At 41.4% G+C, this 23405-nt stretch overlaps 2 protein-coding genes across 3 annotated transcripts in view; one reads left to right on the top strand and one right to left on the bottom strand.

Annotated features, from left to right (window-relative positions):
• The window catches only part of FANK1 (fibronectin type III and ankyrin repeat domains 1), a 114345-nt gene extending 99766 nt beyond the window's left edge, over positions 1 to 14579 (bottom strand). For both annotated transcript variants that reach the window (XM_029245649.1, XM_029245650.1), the window contains exon 1: positions 14486 to 14579. In XM_029245649.1, the coding sequence (XP_029101482.1) occupies positions 14486 to 14498 (13 nt within the window). In that variant the 5' untranslated portion in view covers positions 14499 to 14579. The remainder of the gene's footprint in view (positions 1 to 14485) is intronic.
• A 113-nt stretch (positions 14580 to 14692) lies between these two features.
• Positions 14693 to 23405, top strand: part of DHX32 (DEAH-box helicase 32 (putative)) — a 53980-nt gene continuing 45267 nt past the window's right edge. Inside the window, exon 1 of the mRNA XM_029245376.1 lies at positions 14693 to 14974. The gene's annotated coding sequence lies outside the window, so the exon portion shown is untranslated. The remainder of the gene's footprint in view (positions 14975 to 23405) is intronic.

The raw sequence follows: 23405 nt of genomic DNA, 5'->3' as shown, positions 1-23405 counted from the left end.
GATATCATGTATAAAATTTATTCATTTTTTCACTTGCAAACTACATATTGAATGATTAAAAGATAGGAATTGCTGCTGGATTAATAAATTTTTTACATATGTTTTCAGATCTTCAAAAAATAGAAGGCTATGAAACAAATATTGAAAACTGATGAATTCTTTTGAATTAAATGTCTAAGGATCTTCTGTTAAATTTTGAATTACCAATTTCTGCTTCCAGCGGGTATCACGCTAATAATTCCACAAAGCACAAAAACTGGATAACATATAAAAAACAGCTGTACGAAGGCATCAAGGTCCAAAAATGTAGACAAGATTTGGGCCCAAGGTCCCAGAGAGCAAAAAAGAGCACTGAGGTTGGCCATATATTTCCCTTACATTGGTCCTTGGGGAATCTGCTGATTCACAGCTGGGGCAAGACAAGTAGAAAGTGGTATCGAAGAGCTTCAACAGCCACACAGAAACACTGGAGCTGAAGACTGCCAAAACAACCAAGGCTTAAGGGGCCAAGATCCTAGAGAAAAGGGGACACAGAGAAGTGAGCCCAGCAACTCCTCCTTGAGGAGTTTGCTGACCATAGGCAAGCAGAGGTTTTGGCAATATCATGGTGCTGGGGATCAAAAATTGAAATATAAGTCCTGCTGAAAAGGAAGGGCACAAGTGAAGACCCCAGGTTTTCAGCTAACATCCCTGAAATGGCTGGCTACATCCTAGGAATAAGGGCAAACTGAAAACAGACTGCCCTCAACTGAAGTACAGTGATTTATTTGTACCCTAAATGCCAACCAAAAGTAGATAAAATCCTCTATGGATAATGTCTACTGAAACCTCTATGATTTTTCAAAAAGAATGTCAAGCATTCAATCAAAAATTACCAGGAATGCCAGGATACATGACGAAATGACTGAAAACTAAGGGCAAAAACAGAAAAGAGAAACAAACCTCACAAGTGATTCAGGTGTTGAAATGATCAGATATGAACTTTAAAGCAGTTTGCAATACAATGAGGCTCAGACTTTAAAATAACTAGTGGTAATCCATTTCTTGATCTGGGTGCTAGTAACTGAGTGTGTTTACTTTGTGATAATTCATCAACCTGGAGATTTAATATTCTGTACTCTCTTATACATATGTCATACCTCTATATAACTTTACAAAAAAAGAAAACTTGTGGAATTCAGCTAAATTGGGGCTCAGAGGGAAATTCACAGCCTTAAACGCATTTATTTGAAAAAGAAGGCTAAAAGCAATGATGTAAGCATCTACATCAAAAAACTTTTTAAAAGGAACAGCAAATTTAAATGATGGAAATAAAGATATAAGCAGAAATCAATGAAATAGAAAACAAATGCATAATGGAGAAAATATAAAATGTAAATGTAAAAATATGAAAATAAACATAAAATATAAAAGCCTTTAAAAAGAATAATGCAATTTATTATTTCTATGATATCCAGCCTCCAAGATGGCCCCCAATGATTCTCACCTCCTGCTCTTCGTGCCCTTGTGTACTCCTCTCTCATATTGAAGAGGGTTGACCTGTTATTAAGACAATAATGCAAATGACAGAGTATGGTATCCTAGGCTAGACTATAAAAGACACTACAGCTTCTACCTTGCTCTGTCTTAGATCATTCACTTTGGGTGAAATCAGGTACCATGCTGTGAGGGCACTACAGCAACTCTATAGAGAGGTTAATGTGTTCAGTTACTTAGGTCTCTTGCTATCAGCCAGCACCAACTTGCCATCCATGTTGAGTGCACCATCTTGAAATCAGATCCTCCAGCCTCAGTCAAGCCTGCAGAAGGCTGCATCCCTGGCCAACATACTGACTACAATCCAAGACAGAACCCCCAGCTAATGTATTCCTGAAATCCTGACCCACAGAAACTACATGAGATAATACATTAGTTTTTTATTGCTCCATAACAAATTACCATATGTGAACATTTTAAGAAAACACATGTTTATTGTCCCTCATTTTCTGCAGGTCAAGAATTTGAGCTCAGCTCAAGTGGGTTCTCTGTCAGGGTCTCACAAGCCTGCAGTCAGGGTGTCAGCTGGGTTAAATTCTTATCTGCAGGCATTCAGGGAAGAATCGACCTTTAAGCTCATTCAAGTTGCTGAGAGAATTTATTTCGTCGGGTTTGTATGGTTGAACACCCAGGCTTTTCACTGGCTGTGGACTGGATGCCAACCTCAGGTCCTACAGGCCATCTGCAGTTGGACATATTCAACATGGCTGCTCACTTCATCAAACTAGCAAGCAGAGTGTCTCCAGTGCATGCTAGCAAGATGAAGTCTAATTTATGTGTATATTATCTCTTTCTCTCTCTCTCTCTCTCTCTCCTCCCCATCTATATATCTAAATGTATATATGTCTGTATGTACACATAGATACATGCATACACACACATACACACACACACACAGAAGTAACAATCCAGCACTTTCACAATGTTCTATTGGTTAGAAGCAAGTCATAGAGCCCACTGACACTCAGAGGGAGGAGGTTATACAGGGTGTAACAGCAGGACATGGAGATCATGGGGACCACCTTAGAAGTCTGGCTACCACACATAATAAATGTTTGTTGTTTGAAGACATTAAGTTTTGAATAATTTGTTATGCAGTGATAGACAACTAATATAAATCTCTATCAAAAATGAACAAGAGGGTTTCCCTGGTGGCGCAGTGGTTGAGAGTCCGCCTGCCGATGCAGGGGACGCAGGTTCGTGCCCCAGTCCAGGAGGATTCCACATGCCGCGGAGCGGCTGGGCACGTGAGCCATGGCCGCTGAGCCTGCACGTCCGGAGCCTGTGCTCCGCAACGGGAGAGGTCACAACAGTGAGAGGCCCACGCACCACAAAAAAAAAAAAAAAAAAAAAAAAAAAGAATGAAAAAGGGAGATAAAGCACAAATGAATAACATAAGGAATTAAAGGGGTTATCACTATGGGGGCTTCCCTGGTGGCGCAGTGGTTGAGAATCTGCCTGTCAATGCAGGGGACACGGGTTCGACCCCTGGTCCCAGAAAATCCCACATGCCGCAGAGCAACTAAGCCCATGCGCCACAACTACTGAGCCTGAGCTCTAGAGCCCGTGAGCCACAACTCCTGAGCCTGTGTGCCGCAACTACTGAAGCCCCTGTGCCTAGAGCCTGTGCTCTGCAACAAGAGAAGCCACTGCAATGAGAAGCCCACGCACCGCAACTAAGAGTAGTCCCCTGCTCACCGCAACTAGAGAAAGCCGCATGCAGCAACGAAGACCCAACGCAGCCAAAAATAAATAAATTGTTTAAAAAAGGGTTATCACTATGGATCCTATAGATACTATTACAAAGATAAGACTTTATTATAAGCAAACTTATGGGAATAAATTAGATAATTTATATTAAAAGAGCTCAGTCTTTGAAAGACACAACTTGCCAAAACTAAGAAATAGAAGTATGTGTACCCCTACATCTAGTAAGTAAATAGTGTTCACAATTAAAAACTTTCCCCACCAAGAAAAACCCCAGTTACAGATGGTTTCACTGGTATATTCTTCAATGTAATGGAGAAATAACACCAACATTACAAAATCTTTTAAGAGAATAAAGACAGAAAGAGAACCAAAATAGGGGGAATACAGCCTCTGTTTTTGAGATTAAGCCCATTTTTTTGATTAAGATAACCCTGATACTGAAACTAGACTAAGAAATCACAAAAAGTTACGTTACAGGCCAATCCCTCATATGAATACAGCTCAAAAATCCTTTTAAAAACTAGAACATTAAATTCAGCACTCTATTCACCACATAGAACACCATAACCACATAGGGTTTATCCCATTAATGCAAGGTCATTTTGACGTTTGAAAAACAATCAGTGTAAATCACACTAATAGAGAAAAAAAGGAAATAATGCATTTGATGAAATCCAACACTTCTTCATGATTAAAAATCAATAAATAATACCTTGGCAAATTAGGACTAGAAGGGAACTTCCCTAATCTGATAAATGGGCTAAAGGGTTTGGTGGTTTTGTACTGGGCCAATTTAGCTACACTGAAGAATTCCCTTCCCTGTTCAGTTCTGGGTCACACATGTGAGCTTTAGCATTCGGGGTGAAACAGCATTTCCCATTTTGTTTTTTACTCTCTAGAGGACGGTACAGGGCACCAGGCTCATGTGGTTGTTCATTGGCTGCTCACCTTGTTGGTGGGAAGCAGCAGCTGAAATTTAGACAGATCTCCTCCTTCAAGTTCTCAGAGCACTGTGCCAGGCCCATGCAGGGCTCCTCAGGGAAGGTCGCCAGCTCTCTTGCAGGTCATGCATATCACTGATGTTGCAGGTGGTGAGAGACAGACATGGGCTCCAGTTTATCCTTGCAGGTTCCAGTTTGACTTGGCAGGCTCCAATGTGTCCCTGCTTTTCCCACCTTCATATCCAGCTTTCCTTCCCAACCGCTGGTCCCGCCAACTTGGAGCAACACCAGGCCCAGCGTGAGTCACAGAGACAACAGTTTGCACTGACTTCTTCACCAGCTCCCACAATTATACAAAGTCTAATCTCTGTTCTAGACCCCTTATCCTATATCACTCACAGTAGTTCTGCTCTTCTGATTAAACCCTAATTGATACACATATTAATACAAAAGTGGGATCCAGAGAACAGAACCTTTAGGATTTGTCTTCTGAATTGGCACTGGATTATCTAAAATTGTTTCTTCAATCTGATTTGATTTAAAGACATTGATGACCCCCAGTGGTAAAGGGACACTGGTAGTCCATTGCTTACAGCGGCAAAAAAAAGTTACTTAAAATATAAACCAGCTACCTGTAATCAAATCCTGCATAAAGCAAGGCTCAGAATAACCAAATAGTTGCTGTGTTAGAACTCTTTAGTAAAAGTAATTGGTATAACAGGGCTAGTTAGTTTCTTTCCAGTACTCTAGAGAGCTCCAGGAAAGAAAATGATGACCTCACACCTTTTCCCCCCAGCTTTATTGAGATACAATAGACACATAATACTGTGTAAGTTTAAGATCTACAACCTGATGATTTGATACACTTATAAACTGTGAAACAATTACCATGATAGGTCCAGCAGCGCCTCTCTCCCCTCACATAATTACCTTTTGTCTGCATGTGATGAGAATATTTAAGATCTATTCTCTCAGCAGCTTTTGAATACACAATACAGTATTGTTAACTATAGTCACCATACACATCAGATCCCCAGAATTTATTCCACTTCTTACTTGAAGTTTTTATTCTTTGACCGATATCTCCCCATTTCCTCCACCCCGCCAGCCCTTGGTAACCACTCTGCTCTGTTTTATATGAGTTCAGCTTGTTTTGCTTCCACATATAAGTGAGATCATACAGTATTTGTCTTTCTCTGACTTATTTTATATTTTACTTAGCATAATGCCCTCAAGTTCCATCCATGTTGTTGCAAATTGCAGGATTTCTTTCTCGTGGCTGAATAATATTCCATCATGCATATATATCACATCTTTAACCATTCATCCACAGACAGGCACTTAAGTTGTTTCCATATCTTGGCTCTTGTGAATTATGCTGCAATGAACGTGGGAGGGCAGATACCTCTTCAAGATCCTGATTTCATTTCCTTTAGATATATACCCAGAAGTGGGATTACTGGATCATATGGTAGTTCTATCTTTAATTTTTTGAGAAAGTTCCACACTGTTCACTGTTTTCTATAGTGGCTGTACTAATTTACATTCCCACTGACAGTGGACCAGGGTTCCCTTTTCTCCACAACCTTGCCAACACTTATCTCTTATCATTTTTTTTAACATCTTTATTGGAGTATAATTGCTTTACAATGGTGTGTTAGTTTCTGCTTTATAACGAAGTGCATCAGTTATACATATACATATGTCCCCATGTCTCTTCCCTCTTGCGTCTCCCTCCCCCCCCCCCCCCCCTTTCCCCCCCCCCTAGGTGGTCACAAACCACCAAGCTGATCTCCCTGTGCTATGCGGCTGCTTCCCACTAGCTATCTATTTTACATTTGGTAGTGTATACATGTCCATGCCACTCTCTCACTTTGTCACAGCTTACCCTTCCCCCTCCCCATATCCTCAAGTCCATTCTCTAGTAGGTCTGTGTCTTTACTCCATCTTATCCCTAGGTTCTTCATGACCTTTTTTTTTCTTCTTAGATTCCATATATATGTGTTAGCATACAGTGTTTGTTTTTCTCTTTCTGACTTACTTCACTCAGTATGACAGACTCTAGGTCCATCCACCTCACTACAAATAACTCAATTTCGTTTCTTTTTATGGCTGAGTAATATTCCATTGTATATATGTGCCACATCTTCTATATCCATTCATCTGATGATGGACACTTAGGTTGCTTCCATGTCCTGGCTATTGTACATAGAGCTGCAATGAACATTTTGGTACATGACTTTTTTTTTTTTTTGCAGTACGTGGGCCTCTCACTGTTGTGGCCTCTCCCGTTGCGGAGCACAGGCTCCGGATGTGCAGGCTCAGCAGCCATGGCTCACGGGACCAGCCGCTCCGCGGCATGTGGGATCTTCCTGGACCGGGGCACGAACCCGTGTCCCCTGCATCGGCAGGCGGACTCTCAACCACTGCGCCACTAGGGAAGTCCTAGATTTTTTGATGATGGCCACTCTGACCGGTGTGAAATGATATCTCATTGTAGTTTTGATTTGCATTTCTCTAATGATTAATGATGTTGAGGCTTCTTTCATGTGTTTGTTGGCAGTCTGTATATCTTCTTTGGAGAAATGTCTATTTAGGTCTTCTGCCCATTTTGGGATTGGGTTGTTTGTTTTTTTGTTATTGAGCTGCAGGAGCTGCTTGTAAATCTTGGAGATTAATCCTTTGTCAGTTGCTTCATTTGCAAATATTTTCTCCCATTCTGAGGGTTGTCTTTTTGATAACACCGTTCTGACAGGTGTGAGGTGGTATCTCATTGTGGTTTTGATTCGCGTTTCCCTGATGATCGGTGACGCGGAGCACATTTTCACGTGCTCGACATCATTTCATGTGTTGGTCATTTGTATATCTTCCTTGGAAAAATGTCTATTCAGGTCCCCTGCCCATTTTTTAAATGGATTGTTTGCTTTTCTGTTATTAAGTTGTATGAGTTCCTCATATATTTTGGATATCAGCCCCTCACCGACGGATGGTTTGCAAATATTTTCTTTGCCTTAGGTTGCCCTTCCATTTTGTTGCTTGTTTCTTTTTCTGTACAGAAGCTTATTAGTTTAGTGTGGCCAAACTAATCACTTGCTGATTTTGGCTTCTGTTGCCTGTGCTTTCAGCGTCATATCCAAGAAACCATTGCCAAGATCTATGGCAAGGAGCTCTTTCCCTATTTTTTCTTGTACTTTTATAGTTTCAGGTCTTACACTTAAGCCCTTAATCCATTTCAAGTTAACTTCTAATGGGAGGGTTGCACATATAAATATATATCAATTACAACGTGTTAGAATAACAAAAGTAGTGACAAAATGCAGACACAGTGCGTAGGATGGAGAAATTAACTCTGATTTGGGTTGGAGGAGGGTAAACAGGCAACATTTTTAAGAGATGGTAACCGTTATAGAGATGTTTGAAAGGATATATACATGGATGGGCAGTGAGTAGGTTCCAGGCAGAAACAAGCAGGCAAGAGAGTATGAGAGGACCCTCCCAAGAAGGTGAGGCCAGGGAAGGGTCCCTGACAACCTAGAAGGGGGCGGGTCACAGCTAAAGGAATCTGGAAGCAAGGAATGCCTCCTCGTTTCTTTCTGCCGCTCAGGAGAGAAATGTCCCCAGAGTTCTGCAGGGTCCCAAGGATAAGCATCTCCAGTTTCGCCCCTGGCTTGCCCCAGCGCTGTGAGCAGGGAAACGCACAGAACACTGGTGTGAGTTGTTTGCTTGTTAATGACTTTGCACCACCTTCTGTACTTAATGAGTCATTCAGGCCGTTCTTGGGTGATGCTTAGGCACAAAGCCCCTGCAGTAAACTGGTTGGGTTAGTTCAGTTCCTGGGTGTGTCTGGGCAGGTTCCCCAGACCAAGCAGGCTACAGTAGTGCTTCCTTTTCCTGTCAAAAGGAGGTGAAATCCAAGTTATCAGATATAGACTTGGCCTGGGGATAATGCTGAGCTTCTGGTGAGACACAGCTGCACCCATAAAGTCGGTTTGCCCCGCCCTGCGGGCTGAGCATCCCAAGGTCAGGACTTCACTGAACTTTAGTATTTTGATGGGGATTTTAAACTACAGCTATTTAAAAGGTGTTGCTTTGAAGTTTTTTTAAGTTTTAAACTTTATTTATATAAGCCTTTATTTCTTAATAATAACCTTTGAATAATAACCTTTGAATTATAACCTAATTAATTGATAGAATTAATATTCTTTAGAGACTAAGACTACTTGACAAAAATTGTTACACAGACTTTTTAAAAATTAGTTTACCATTTTATTAATAGATTTTATTTATTTATTTATTTATATTTATGGCTGCGTTGGGTCTTCTTTGCCACACGTGGGCTTTCCCTAGCTGCGGGCAGCGGGGGCTACTCTTCGTTGCAGTGCGTGGGCTTCTCATTGTGGTGGCTTCTCTTATTGCAGAGCACAGGCTCTAGGGTGTGTGGGCTTCAGGAGTTGCGGCGCACGGATTCAATAGTTGTGGCTCGCAGGCTCTAGAGCACAGGCTCAGTAGTTGTGGTTCACGGGCTTAGTTGCTCTGTGGCATGTGGGATCCTCCCGGACCAGGGCTCGAACCCGTGTCTCCTGCATTGGCAGGCGGATTCTTAACCACTGCACCACCAGGGAAGCCCCTACACAGACTTTTAAAAACACTCCTGGGCTTAAGTAATTTATTACTCTTAAATTCCTACCAGTCTCTCAGGTAATTAATGAACAAGTACTCCACGGCAGTGCAAAGATTTTGTTGAGTCTATGATCTGGCAGTCCTTTAGTACCCCAAATAAGATTAGCTTCCTATTTCCTTAATTTTACTAGATAGAATGAGATACTTAAAACACCTCTTTTAAACTAGTGAAGAAAAAGCAATGCCATGCTTGTAATTCACCTAACATTTATAAGCACCTGATTTAAATGAACTTTACCCAAAGTGTACTCCACAAGACGTACTTCAATTTCACTGGAGCACAGCCCTTTCTGTTATAGAGTAAAATGGTTTTCTTTTTAAGCACACTGCAATGCTCTTAAGGAAATAAAATTAAATAAGGCACCCAGGTGTTAACAGCAGTGCCATCCATTCAATAAATGCTTGTTTGGCGCTTATTCCATGTTAAGCATTGGAGACAGAATGGCAGACAGGGCCCTCTTCCACCACCCTACACGCTGGTGGAGAAAACAGATTTTGAAAATTAACAAAAGTATTACAGATTGTGATCATAGTAGAGATAGGAATAACATAGAGAGGGGCCCAACCCTCTTTAGGGAGTCAGAGCTTACTCAACAAGAGTGACATTTAAGCTGAAACCAGAGGACACTGAATCAGACCTGCCAGAGCAGGACAGAGGGACATCCCTGGCAGAGGGAGAACCTTGTGCAAAGACCTGCAGTCCTGAAAGGAGCTTGAGATGTTTAAGGGACTGAAAGACCTATATGCCTGAGGCATAATGTATCCAAGATCATGTACACAGTGGTTTGAAGAAGCAGCTAAACAAGAACTCTGGAGGGCTTTTTGATATGACCTGTGTATTCTGAGAAGCTTACTCTGGCTCTCAGGTGAGCACAGCTGGGGGAAATGGCATGCAGAAATCAGCAGAGCCTCCTGTCATGGTTTAGTCAAGATGGTGGCTTGGAGTACCAGTAATTACAGCAGGGAGGGAGAGAAAGACGTACATTTGTCGTGTGTTCTGAAGGTGAAATAAACACTGCCTAACACCGTACACAAAAATAAACTCAAAATGGAGAAAAGACCTAAATGTAAGGCCAGATACTATAAAACTCTTAGAGGAAAACATAGGAAGAACACTCTATGACATAAATCACAGCAAGATCCTTTTTGACCCACCTCCTAGAGTAATGGAAATAAAATAAAAAATAAACAAATGGAACCTAATGAAACTTAAAAGCTTTTGCACAGCAAAGAAAACCATAAACAAGATGAAAAAACAACCCTCAGAATGGGAGAAAATATTTGCAAACGAAGCAACTGACAAAGGATTAATCTCCAAAATATACAAGCAGCTCAATATCAAAAAAACAAACAACCCAATCCAAAACTGGGCAGAAGACCTAAATAGGTCTTCCTATTTCTATTCTTCCTATTTCATTTCTCCAAAGTAGACATACAGTCTGCCAACAAACACATGAAAAGATGCCCAATATCACTAATCATTAGAGAAATGCAAATCAAAACCACAACGAGGCATCACCTCACACCGGTGAGAATGGCCATCGTCAAAAAATCTACAAACAATAAATGCTGGAGAGGGTGTGGAGAAAAGGGAACCCTCTTGCACTGTTGGTGGGAATGTAAATTGATACAGTCACTATGGAGAACAGTATGGAAAAAAATGAAAAACTAAAAATAGAACTACCATACGACCCAGCAATCCCACTACTGGGCATATACCCTGAGAAAACCATAATTCAAAAAGTCATGTAACACAGTGTTCATTGCAGCTCTATTTACAATAGCCAGGACATGGACTCAACCTAAGTGTCCATCGACAGAGGAATGGATAAAGGGGATGTGGCACATATATACAATGGAATATTACTCAGCCATAAAAAGAAATGAAATTGAGTTATTTGTAGTGAGGTGGATGGACCTAGAGTCTGTCATACAGAGTGAAGTAAGTCAGAAAGAGAAAAACAAATACCGTATGCTAACGCGTATATATGGAATCTAAAAAAACGGTACTGATGAACCTAGTGGCAGGGCAGGAATAAAGATGCAGACATAGAGAATGGACTTGAGGACACAAGGGGGGAAGGGGAAGCTGGAATGAAGTGAGAGAGTAGCATGGACATATACACACTACCAAATGTAAAAAGGATGGCTAGTGGGAAGCAGCTGCATAGCACTGGGAGATCAGCTCGGTGCTTTGTGACCACCTAGAGGGGTGGGATAGGGAGGGTGGGAGGGAGGGAGACGCAAGAGGGAGGAGATACGGGGATACATGTATATGTATAGCTGATTCATTTTTTTGTACAGCAGAAACTAACACAACATTGTAAAGCAATTATACTCCAATAAAGATATATAAAAAATAAAATAAAATAAACATGCATTCTGGTGGGTGGGGTGAGTAGGAGGGGTGGCGAGTAAAAGAGAGTAGTTAAGGATGACTCTCAGACTTCCAGCTGGAGTAACTGGGAAGGTGGTGAAATCCTACTCAAATATGGGGAAGAGCAGTGGGAAAACCGGTTTGGAGAAGTCTTCACTCCTTTAAGGATATGCCTCAGTCTGTTAGTCATTGGAATAATTTAGAATCCCATTTAGCATTTCTTTTAAAAGGTATGTGTGTATCTAGAAAGAGCTGCCTGGCCTAAACTAGGCCCAGATTATTTTATATAGGGAGAGTTTAGGGGACAGGTGGCAATATGGCTGTAAGTGGGAGCTGGGGAGTTGTCTTGATGCTGCGATTGATATATACACACATTTTAAAATTCAGATTATGTGTTTGTTTAGGGTGATTTGGTGGACTAGGGAAGATCATGGGGGGGAGGGTTAAAGACCCCCCCAAAGCTACCCCTTGGCATTGTCACTCACTAAAAACTTAGGGAAGAGATAGTACTGTTGAACTTAAATATTTTCTTAAAAAAAAAAAAGAAATTTGATGTACATTTTCCATGTTATTTCATACATGGGTTAGCTTTCCAAAAGTGTTGTTAGTTTAGGAAGAAAATAATTAAATATGTAAATGTGAAAAAAAACAAAAACATGTAAATGTGTAAGCCAAGAGCCAAAACCATTCTGAACAGCCCAAGGTTGTGAGTTTACTTAATTTGCCCTTTCCCTGAGGAGTCATTTCTTGGATCATTGACTTATTATCATTCTGTAAAACAGTGGTAGCCCTTGTCACCCTCTGCCTAGTGCCAGAGTATGATCCAGCTGTGGGATCTGAAGAGTTTATGTTTATTGGATTTTAATGACTGAGTTAATAAAGGTCATTGCTAAAAGTAATAGAAAACTGAGTGTGTGGAAACAGAATGGATAAGACTGACTGGGGGCTTATTCCTAGTAGTTCCTTGGTGCTGTCCTTAGATATACGTTTAATCCTTAAAAACAATTAAGAAGGAGCCTTCCTTTTAATCAAGTCACTGATGCTATACTCAACTACCCTTGTAAAATGCTATTTGAAACCCCTCAATAACAAAAGGTAGCACGTACACACCAGGCTTAAGGTATGTCGGATCACATTGGCACAGCAACATATGGTGACCCTATAACTGTAATATTTGTTAATATCATAGCCATGGCATTCTCCAATACCTTTGAGAGAATAAAATAGCAACTTGAGTCTCAGGTGAAATCTGGTTGGGTATGAATCTTCAAGTTAAATGGGATCTTAAAGATCATTTAATCTTGTCCTTTTAAATATTTACTAACACCCAAAATGGTGTTTATTAGGCTGTGAAAGAATTCCCTATTGTAAATGGTTATTGTTTGAATTATCTAAAATTAAATTGATAACAGCATTTGAGAGTATGTGAGAAAGAATAAATTTATAGTTGTGTCCCAGGCATAGATTCCTTAACAAATATTTTCCACCTTAAAATCCAATGAGATGAGATATAAATGTGTAATTCATAGCAGTAATAAATTTCTCACAGTTTTACAGAGCTTCTGGGATCTGGTTCCTATTCACTTTTCCAGGCTTGTCTCTTTTCGTTCTCCTCCCCTCCACCCCTCTGGCTTCTCTCACTTACAGCTTTACTGATCTTTGAACTCTGAGTCTCAAACCCACACTACTCTCTCAGGTCTCAGGGCCTATACCCAAGGGATTCCCTCTGTCTGGAATCCCTTTCCCTCATTCTTTGCTGGGTCATTCTGCAAGCCTACTATTGCTTCCTGCCGGAAGCCTTCTGCCCATCTCTTTTTCCCCAATCTCAGACCCCAGGGAGGTTTCAAAAATTCTTGGGCAAGTGTCTGCTCAGTTTTCCAGGGATAACCAAAGCCAACATGGTCCTATTCATTGTTCAATCCTCCACCCCTAGGACAGTGTTTGGAGCATAATGAATACCATGAACGAGAGAGTGGATAAACAGTCTGAGCACTGATGGATTGGAAAGTTATAGTTTACACAGTTAAACAGTAACATAAATCTGAAGAAATAAAGTTGCTGTTTTAAAAGATATATTTCACTTCAATTTATTTCTTCTCTAAAGGGAAAACATACACACCTTGGCATCAGTTTGAAATGAAACAAAAATTTCAGTATTATTGTAAATTTCTTTCAATAGGTTAGATAAAATGTGGAATCCAGAGAGTTACAAGTGCAAGTGACAGAATACTGCACAAAATCAACTTAAACAACTCTAACTCTCAACTTGTAAGTTTTCTCCTCAGCAAGTGAGTTAAAAGAAAGGCAAAAGTTCTTAAAAACTTTCTCGGAAACTTTAATAATGTCAGCATATCCCCCAGAGAATGGATTTGGTCTGAGTACTTCCATTTCTGAAATTGTGCAAGAAAAGACGACTTGGTTTTGAGAGTCAAACTGCATCCTTCTATAAAAGTTCAAGGGCTTTCTAGTGTCCATCCATATAAAACACCGTTCTTATTTTAAGAACAAAAGGAGCAATAAAACATTAGCTTGGGAAAGAAGGACGGAGCACTGTCCTTCTAGAGAGGTTTGAGGAGTAGTAGTAGTAGTCGTAGTAATAATAGTAACAACAACAATCAACACAGTAAGTTAAAGCTTGTGTTAGATCTGATAACTCCAGACTGCCCACCTTTTGTCAAACAATGTGGGAAACAGAAAAAGAAAGCGTAACTTTGTGTGTGTGTCCAAGCCTACCTCGTAGAACTTCCAGTAGCGAATTTAACAGTCTTGGACAAAGCTCCAAAATTTTTTTCTCCTTCAAATCTCCGACTACTGGGAAGAGGACGGGATCTCTTCTAATAAATACAAGACCCAGCCTTGTTGCATGTTTAATTGCTGACATTTTAGAAGCAGAATGGCTATTTACAGTTAATGAATCAAACTACCAAACAAAATAACAACAACAATGACAGTAATAGTAATAAGAAATGGATTTGCTTGGGGGTCATTTCAGGAAGGAACACACTGGCGGCGCTGCATCCTCCTGCCCACACTACCGAGCTCACCCGGCCCTCCGGCTCCCGGCGGACACACTCGGCAGGATTTAGCCCCCTTCTCGTCTCTCCAAGAGAAGAAAGCTCGAGGAGGAGACCGTATTTCTGTGTCAAAAGCATTAAAAGCCTGCGGAGCCGCGCGCAGGGCGCCCACACCCGTTCCGGGCAGGCCCGGCCGCCCGCCCCGGCCCTGGCCCCGGCCCCCTTACTCTGGCGCTCCATGGTCAGCTGCTCCTGGGGCCCCACGGGCCGAGCCCCCCGCGCCGCCGCCGCCGCAGCCCCTCCGAAAGCCTCTCCTCCAGGGCCGGCGTCTCTCCGGTTGCCCTGACAACCCGGAGGGCGGGGGAGGAGGGGCAAGAAGGACGGCGAGAGGGAGGGACCAAAAGCCGCGAGGCAACGCAGGCGGCCGCGAGGACCGCGCGTCGCAGGGGCACCGAGCGAGGGTGGCGGCGGGGTCGCCGGCTGAAGACTCTCTGCCCGTGAGGCCTGATCTTGCGATCGCGCCCTCCCTGGCGGCCTTCGCGCCCCCGGCGGGGCCGGTGCCCGGGCCTTCGGCTGGGGGCCTGCTGGCCCTCCGTCGGCGACCCAAGGCGTCAGTCGGTCCGTCGGTCCGTGTATCCGGCGAGTTCGGCCTGCCCCGCGGGGTAGGGCGGCCGGGCCTGAGACTCCCTCCCCGGACTCGGGAGCCGCCGCTGCAGGTAAAGGTCGGGCGCGGCGGCGGGAGGGGCGGTGGGCGGCCCGGGCGCACCTGTTGCGGCCGCTTGGGGCCCCCTACCCGCCCGTTGGCCCGGGACGACCCTGCCCCGACTCGTAAAATGCTCCGGAGGAGGCGGCCTCCCCCAACCTCCCGTAGCAGCGTCTCGGCGCGGGGAGAGAACCTGTGCACACCAGCCCTCCAAGCAGGGGGCCCCGGCCGCGGGGGTGGGGTTTGGGGGCTTGAACCCCGGCCCCGCCTTGGGAGCGGAGAGTTGGGTCACTCGTGTCACATTTGCGGGAAGCATGGAGCAGATGAGAGCCTCTTCTGTCGTCAGCAGTGGGCCGAGTGTGTCCCTTGTATCCTGAAACCCGGGAGAATTCCTTCGCTCCGCATTGCACTGTCATCCCAAGTGTCACATTTCAGGCTGTGGGCCCGAGTCGGATCTTTCCGGTTGAGTTAGTTTGTGTGTTTGTGTGTGTTTGTTTCAGCCCTCCCGGTTTTCGATTGAGTTGTGGCATCAGCCCACACGTTCTGTGCCAAAACTTTATAGGTATGTGAAAGAAGTGTAACGTGATCCCACACCGTAATCTTTCCTAATATTTGTTTTTAAAACACTGATGCAGGTAAGGAAGCTTTGAGGGTCACCAGGGATTTTATCTGGTAGGTTGTAAAAATTCAAACCACGGGGAGAGTGCTGTAGGTTAAGAAAAACAACTGTAAGGAAGAGGGAAAAATGGAGAAGAGAGAAGGAAAAGGACGAGAATGAAATTGCAGGTGGGAGGAAAATGGCATGATTGATTTAGTACTCATGCTGGAGATTATGACCCCTCCATCAGTTCCTCCTGCTGCTCTAGACAGTACTTGAGGGAAATGAAAAGAGGCCTTTTGCGGTCATGTAAGTGATTACTCATTCTTTGCCACTAGAGAGATTTCCACTCTGTAGACAAGGAACATCAAGGAGAATTACTTTTCTCTTCGAATCATTCAGAGGTTAATTGAACCTGAGAAGCATATATCCTGTGTTGAAAAGGGACATTTATTATATTCCACCAAATTAGGCTTTCCCCTCCCAGACTATATGGAGACATTTTCAGATTAACTGTCAAAGCAAGAAGGTTTATGTGTGGATATCAACAAGCAGTGTGATATATACAGAATCCGTAATTCATAAGCTAAAATATTAAAGTAATAAATTGAGGTTGGAAAGTAAGCACTTCATGGTACCTTAAATACCTGTTCATGTTACGTAGAGACACAGGGGATGGATTTTTAGACAGAAAGCATCTAAGATCAACAGTACTTTGGTAGTATAGTCTTTTCAAACTCTAGTTTTCACATCATTTGCAAAATCATGAATTGGTCTTTTCATCCAAGAAACAAACATAATGGTGCTCATTAATAACATCTTAGTCAATGTGATAAGATAGTGATGAAAACTTGGCTTTTATTAGCAGGAAAAAAAAAAAGAGGTAGGGTTAAAATTTCCCATATAGTAAAGGATTAGGCATTTGTATTTAAAAAGAAGAAGCAACATTGTAGATCTTCATGCCAAAGTGACAAGGACTCAGGAGTTTAGTAGTTGCATGCAGATTTTAAGGTTGGAAAAATGGAGATATGCATTGGTGAATACTTTGTATTATAGATGAATGATTTTATCAGTAGTTATGAACTTGACATTGAGGAAATCCTGCACTGAAATATTTTAGGTAACAGGTGACTTTGGCAACTGAAAAGCAACATTGGATTTTAGGGGATAGGGTACCTATGGAAGAAATGACTGGTTGTGGGTGGGGGGAAGTGGGAGGAGTGGAAGGTACAAAGATGTCTAAGGCAGGGACAACATTCAGTTTCTCTTCCTCCAGCCCTAGTACAATGTACTTGTTAAATGTCTGTTGAATGAGTGAGAAGAGCTTTAGAGAAATCGCTCTAGGTAAAGGATACATTATTGGAGGAAATATCCTGAGGTCAGAAGGTTGCTAATGTCCTAGGAGTTGAGATGAATGGTAAAGGTATTGGTTGTCCCTTTGGGGATTTTCTACTACTTTGTTTTCTGTTTCTTTTCACTGTCATTTTCAGGGTGTTACTGGTGGTCAAGTTAAAAACAATGAAGTCCTGATTTTTAAAAAAGTTTCCAAGCTCATCACTGGATAGAATAGTTACATTATTATTTACTTGGCTGATTGATGCTTAACTAAATGTAGCAAGCCAAAGCACTGTCACAAGGAATAGCAAGGTAGCCAGTAAGAGTAGCCTTTCTTTTTCTTATTTAAATCTCTTGTCCACATCAGAATTCAAAGTAGAAATAACTCCAGTAGGAAGTTAATATTATTTAATCCTAGTAGGATGATTTAAAAAAGAAAAAAGAAGGAAAGAAAACAAAGCAAATGAATGTGTTATTTCCATTTAGCAAACTTACTATCATAAGTCAGAGGAAGTTTCTCATTTTTGTTTTTGGATTTCTGTTTGTTATTTTGCCAGAGTGAGGGTACTTTTTCCTCTTTCTCTGTTACTTTCTGAAACTCATAAGGAGTTCAGTCAAAGGCAGAAAACAATTATATTTCCATTTTTGCTGTTTCCTTTCAGTCCTCCAGACCTGTCATGGTCTGCACTCAAATTGTTGGACTCAAGAAATGCCCATCTCTTAGCCCTTTTAATCATTTGTAGTATAATCGGGCTACAGGGCCATGCCACCCACACCCCCAGTTCCCATCTGGGAAGTCTTCCAGGTTAGGGGACTGCCCACTGAATGTATTTCTCTTTCCTACTGGGGGCGCTACACACTTTGGCACTTATCCCTATACTCTACTTTCTTTTTTTTCTTAGAATTTTTTTTTTATTGAAGTATAGTTAATTTACAATATTGTGTTAGTTTCATGTTAGTTTCAGGTATACAGCACAGTGACTCAGCCATATATATATATATATATATATATATATATATATATTTTTTTTTTTTTTTTTCAGATTCTTTCCCTTACCGGTACTACAAAATATTGAGTATAGTTCCTTGTGCTATACAATAGGTCATTGTTGGCTATCTATTTTATATATATATATATATATATATATATATATACATATACATACACACACACACACACACACACACACACACACTCTACTTTCGTGTAGAGTTTTCTCTCATTTTTTGTGTATGGGTCTTGGCCTCTGATTAGATTAAGCATTTTAGAGCTAAGTCCATGACCTAGGCTTCTGTATTCCTTTAGCTCATAGTGGGTTTTTGGTGTGTACCTGATAATTTAAGTTGAATAATAATAGAAAGAGGACAAGCCTTTAGTCAGGGATGATTGCATTAATTTCTAGTTCAGCCACCTTGGTAAAGTCAGGAGCTATTATTTCCTCATGGATAACTGGGGATAATAAAACCTGAAATGGTTGTCAAATAGTCAAGTTGTGAGAATAGAAATAAAGTAAATGTGATTATAGATATGAATGAAAATACCTTGTATATTGCAAAGAATTTATTAAATGTAGAGGGTTGTTATTGATTCCAGCATACAGCAAACATTTATTGAGCATCCATAGTGTGTTAGGTGCTTCCTTGGTTCCGGAGTCGCTGTTCATAAAGGGACTAGGAAATGACCAGATGGATTGTATGTGGGGCAGGAGGGCTTCCTAGGCAGAGGAGGAGCTTTGAGCAAAGGTAGGGAGGCAGGGAGGCCAACTCTAGGCAAAAGTTCATGTGGCTGGAGCAGAGAGAACTTATTAGAAGGGAGTGGAAGGAAGTGAGGCTGGAGAGGCAAATGCAGGCTAAATCAGAAAGAACCTGGGAGTGACGTTTTACCTTGAAGGCAATAAAAAGTACTTGAGTCAGTGACATGATCAGTTATGCATTTGAAGGAGATCCCTGGCAGCCTGTGAATGACATTGATGGAGAGCCAAAATTACATGCAGAAAAAATTGGAGATTTTGCAGTAATCCCGTGAAAAAATGTTAACATACTAAGGCGGTGTTGGTGGGAGGAGGAGGGACAGCTGAGAGAGGCGGAGTTGGTGTTGGGGAGGCGTGAAGGTGAGGGAGAAGCCAGGGCTGTCTCCCCGCTGAGGGGGGGACCGTTCTGTCAGTTGTTGAACCTGGCACAGGAAAGAAGGAAAGACATCTTTTTCTTTTTCAGGAGTGTAAGAAATGGGGCAGAAGATGAGCTTGGTTCTGAATGTTAACTCTGAAATTGCCTGTCATCTGAGTTGGGGTGTCCCATAAGCAGTAGTTGGACATGTGTGTCTGGAACTGTAGAAGGACGCCTGGGATGAAGATAGAAATTTGGATGAAGCATTCACTAATTGAAGTTAAAAATGTGATGAGATTCCCCAGTGAGATGGTGTGGAACGAGAAGAGGGCCAAGGATAGAACTCTGGGGTACACGGATATATCTTATAGGAGGAGCAGGGTGCGGTGGAAGAACGCAAGGAGACTAAAGAGGCGGGACCAGAAAAGTGAGCTGAAGATCTGGAAAGATTAATAAAACAGAATCCCTGCTGTTAGAGGGCTCATGTACCAGCATTCCCTGAAATGATTACACTGGGCTGGCCAGAAAGTGCATTCGAATTTTTCCATAGCACCTATGGGAAACCCCGAACGAACTTTCTGGCCAGCCCAGTGCTTCCCTCCACCTGCCACAGAGCACAACAAAACAGTTTATCAGTTTATTATTGCTTTGTTAAAGGTGATGCAAAACGGCTACCCATTGCTTTGTTCGCAAAGAACAAAACGTCCTGGTATTTGTGGTTTTTTCATGATCTCCATTTAGAGCAGAATGTAACTCCAGGAGGTATGATAATGCCTCAAGCAAATACTGTCTTTTAAAAAAATGGGTCAAAGTTGGCTTCGTGTGCGGTGGAGATCCAGTAAATACGCTGACTTCCCTGGGGAGGCCGGCAGTAACCTAGTCTTGAGATTTCAGCTGTGATTGGCTCCCACCCATTTGCTCAGATACCTAATTTGACTGCATACATGAGCCAAATTAATATTTTAGCATACTTCATTAACTCTGCTTTTACTCAAATGTTACTTTTTAGAATATTATTCAGTTAAAAAAATCACCAAAGTAATATTGAAAAGCACTGAGTGACCCAGCCATTTGAAAGTCTAACCAAACCCTTGATTTACAAACTTACATGTGGAGAGTAATATGTGACTATGATACATAAGCATTGCTTGAGCTTGGGAAGTCTTTCTGTAGATGCAAACTACCAGCAGAATGTAGGATTCTTTAACAAATTAACTGTGCAGGATTGGTTATTCAAGCTGTATTTGGTATGAGCCAATATTGAGTTAAAAGTGAATCATTTTTCATTTGAGTATTTTTAAGTAGCTGATTAATTTGATTTGCTTACTTAAAGTCAAGACAGAGTCAACTTTAGGAGTCTAGAAATAAGGTTTTTAAAATAAGTTCTGAATTTTTACCTTACCTTGTTCAAGAAAGGTTTTAAGTAGATACTAGAAACCAGTAGGATGTGCTTTTGGGGAGCTCTGAGCCAATTAAAGCAAAGGAAAGCAAAGGGGTAATCTTCTAAAAATCCCAGTAACGTTAAGTCCATTGTTTCAATTAAAATATAACACGCCTAGGAAATAAAGTTTACATATTAGGTATTTGTAACTTCATGTGGGTGATTGCAACTATGTTTTTCTTCCCATAAAAGAACTGCACATTATTTGTTTTACGGTATTTTTTTCCCAGACCACCCTGCCTGACATCTCCCATAATATCAAGTATTTCTTCACCCCACAGTGTTGCGGTGGGAGCCCACATTCTTTAACGCAGTCAGGAAGCAGTGTGGTACGATGTCGTTAAGCACACACTGTACACGTACCTGGGGTGAAGCTGAGATCAGACCGCAGGACTTCAGCACCTGCTCCACCACAGATGCGCATCTCAAAGCTGAATAAATTAACTAAGCTTCTGAAGGCTTAAATTCCCTCATTTGAAAAAATGGAAATAATAAAGTAAACCCTCATGGGGTCCTTAAGAGTTTAAATGAAGTAATCCATATAAAGTGCTTAAGCACTTATAGCATCTGGCACCCAGTAAGCACTCTATAAAGGCTAATTGGTAGAAGTATCATCATTATTATCGTTATCATTAGTACTGGTCCAACTTTAGGGGTTGTACAGAACCTTTCTTTTCAAAGTGTGGTCTGCAGACCAGTGCCAGTCCAGACTGTTACTGGTTTGCAATGAGACTAGGAGCTGGTACCAGCATGTAAATAGACTATGGCACTAATCATACTGTTTATTTCAGTTTAACAGCAAGACTTCTTCAGTGAAGGAAGTAGTGGGTTAATTTACATTCTGGTTTAAGCTCCTTATCTTGCCGCAAACAAGCACTTTGAATAGAATTGGCATGGAATATGGGACTAATGATCCCATTCTCCAAAAAAAAATAATAGCCCTTTATCCTGGAGAGTTATTATTCACTTGTAATGCCTCATTAACCTTCTTTCTTCTAAACATTATAATCATGGTTCACAAGTATATCGTTTATTATTTCAGATAATATTTATTGATCGCATAATCTGTGCAAAGCCCTTTATATTGTAGACTTCACAAGGATGGCTCCGAAACGGATCTTGACCTTAGGAAGTCTATCATAAACCTAGAGCTAGAGGACACAAAGTGAAAACCTGAGTAAATGTGTTGAGTACGTGTGGTGAGTGTTTGTGTTAGTGTTACAGCTTCATTCCAAAGGTTCCACATAGGCAGATGTCTCCTTTTGCTGAGCTGCTCCTGTAAAAGGAGAGAATTAATACCTTTATTTTTTCAGCATTTGTACTCTCATAATGGAGATCAGGGTTTACTTTATTAAGGTTGTGTTTTTCCTGGGAGATTCAGAAATCTGCAACACTAGGGAATATCTTAGTTTTTAAATATAACTGACAAAAGTATAACTTTTGGGGGCTTCCCTGTTGGCGCAGTGGTTGAGAGTCCGCCTGCCCATGCAGGGGACGCGGGTTCGTGCCCCGGTCTGGGAAGATCCCACATGCCGCGGAGCGGCTGGGCCCGTGAGCCATGGCCGCTGAGCCTGCGCGTCCGGAGCCTGTGCTCCACAACGGGAGAGGCCACAACAGTGAGAGGCCCGCGTACCGCAAAAAAAAAAAAAAAAAAAGTATAACTTTTTCATATTAGTATTATAGAAGATTCACCCTTAGGTTCTAGGATTTTTAAGATATTACTGATTGTCTATTTGATCCTGTTTGCAAACATTTGAATAATAAATAATTTCCTGTTCTGCAGAATATGAAGAGACATTAAATAGATATTAAATTACTTTAAAACTTTCAATAAAAATTATCACAGATTCTTCAAGGAAGATGCATTGGTAAATAGTGTCAAAACAAATTTGGGAGTCATATTAAAAGAATAATTTTTTAAAAGGCAAAGTCTGTGTGTGTTTAGGTAAAGAACCCTTTCCCCAAACAATGGAGATGAAAAAGGATTGGCTGTGACTTAGATCATAGAAGAGACCTATTTTCCCAGACCTAAGTGAAAATAATTATAAACACTCAAAGTCAAGAAATGTTACGTAGTTGTTAATAATTCTTATAATTTTTCCCATGAAAATGACTCACTGGTTTCTCTTCTGCCCTGTTTGGTGAGCTTGCTCATAACCGCACTATCTCTTCTATTCTGCCGTTTACATTCAGTTGTCACCAACTCTCCTAGTACTTGATCTCAGTAATAACTTTAAGAAAATTGAAGGTAGGTGTTAGAAAAATTATAGATAATATTTAGAAAATTGAGTAATACATTAGATTTTGGAAAATTGTAAAGAAAACCAAAAAGAGTAAAAAAAAAAAATTTTGATCAAGAAATGACTCGGTGAGTTAGACCCATGGCACTTAAAATAAAACACGGTCTCCCTACCATAGCATATCAAGTCTTTTGTGATGTGGCCCTTGTCTCATCTATGAACTTACCTGTCCCAGGGTCTTTTTATTTTTCCTATTCTATACCTGCCATTTTTCCTTCTTTTACTTACTTGACTATAAGATTAAGAGTCTTTGTTTCACACCTCACCTTCATCCTCAGCTAGACTGTATGCCCATGAGGACAGGACCCAGCCCTGCCTGTTCACATGTGTCACCCCCATGTTCACAGGGCAGGTAGGCACTCAAGTATTGGTTGAATAAGGAAATGGAAGCCATGAAAATATAGGCATTGAAGATGAGAAAACTTGAGAATAGAGAAAACTTAATTAGATTAAGAATAATACCTGTAGTAAAATACAATCAGATGTTACTCTTAAAAGCATAAAACCCCCAAAGAACAGGAAGTGATTGGTTATCTACTCAGCCTCTAATTGCTAACCGAGTACCCACAGTATTTGGGTTCAGACTCGGGAAATTGCCGAATAAGATATAGCTCAATAATGGTTCAAGTAGAGAGACTGAAAATACGGGGGAGAGACAGTAAGT

Source organism: Monodon monoceros, unplaced genomic scaffold (assembly GCF_005190385.1).
Source record: "Monodon monoceros isolate NGI ecotype Baffin Bay Population unplaced genomic scaffold, NGI_Narwhal_1 Super_Scaffold_4, whole genome shotgun sequence".
In the NCBI taxonomy this organism is placed as follows: Eukaryota; Metazoa; Chordata; class Mammalia; order Artiodactyla; family Monodontidae; genus Monodon; species Monodon monoceros.
This window is presented reverse-complemented; position numbering and strand designations above follow the sequence as displayed.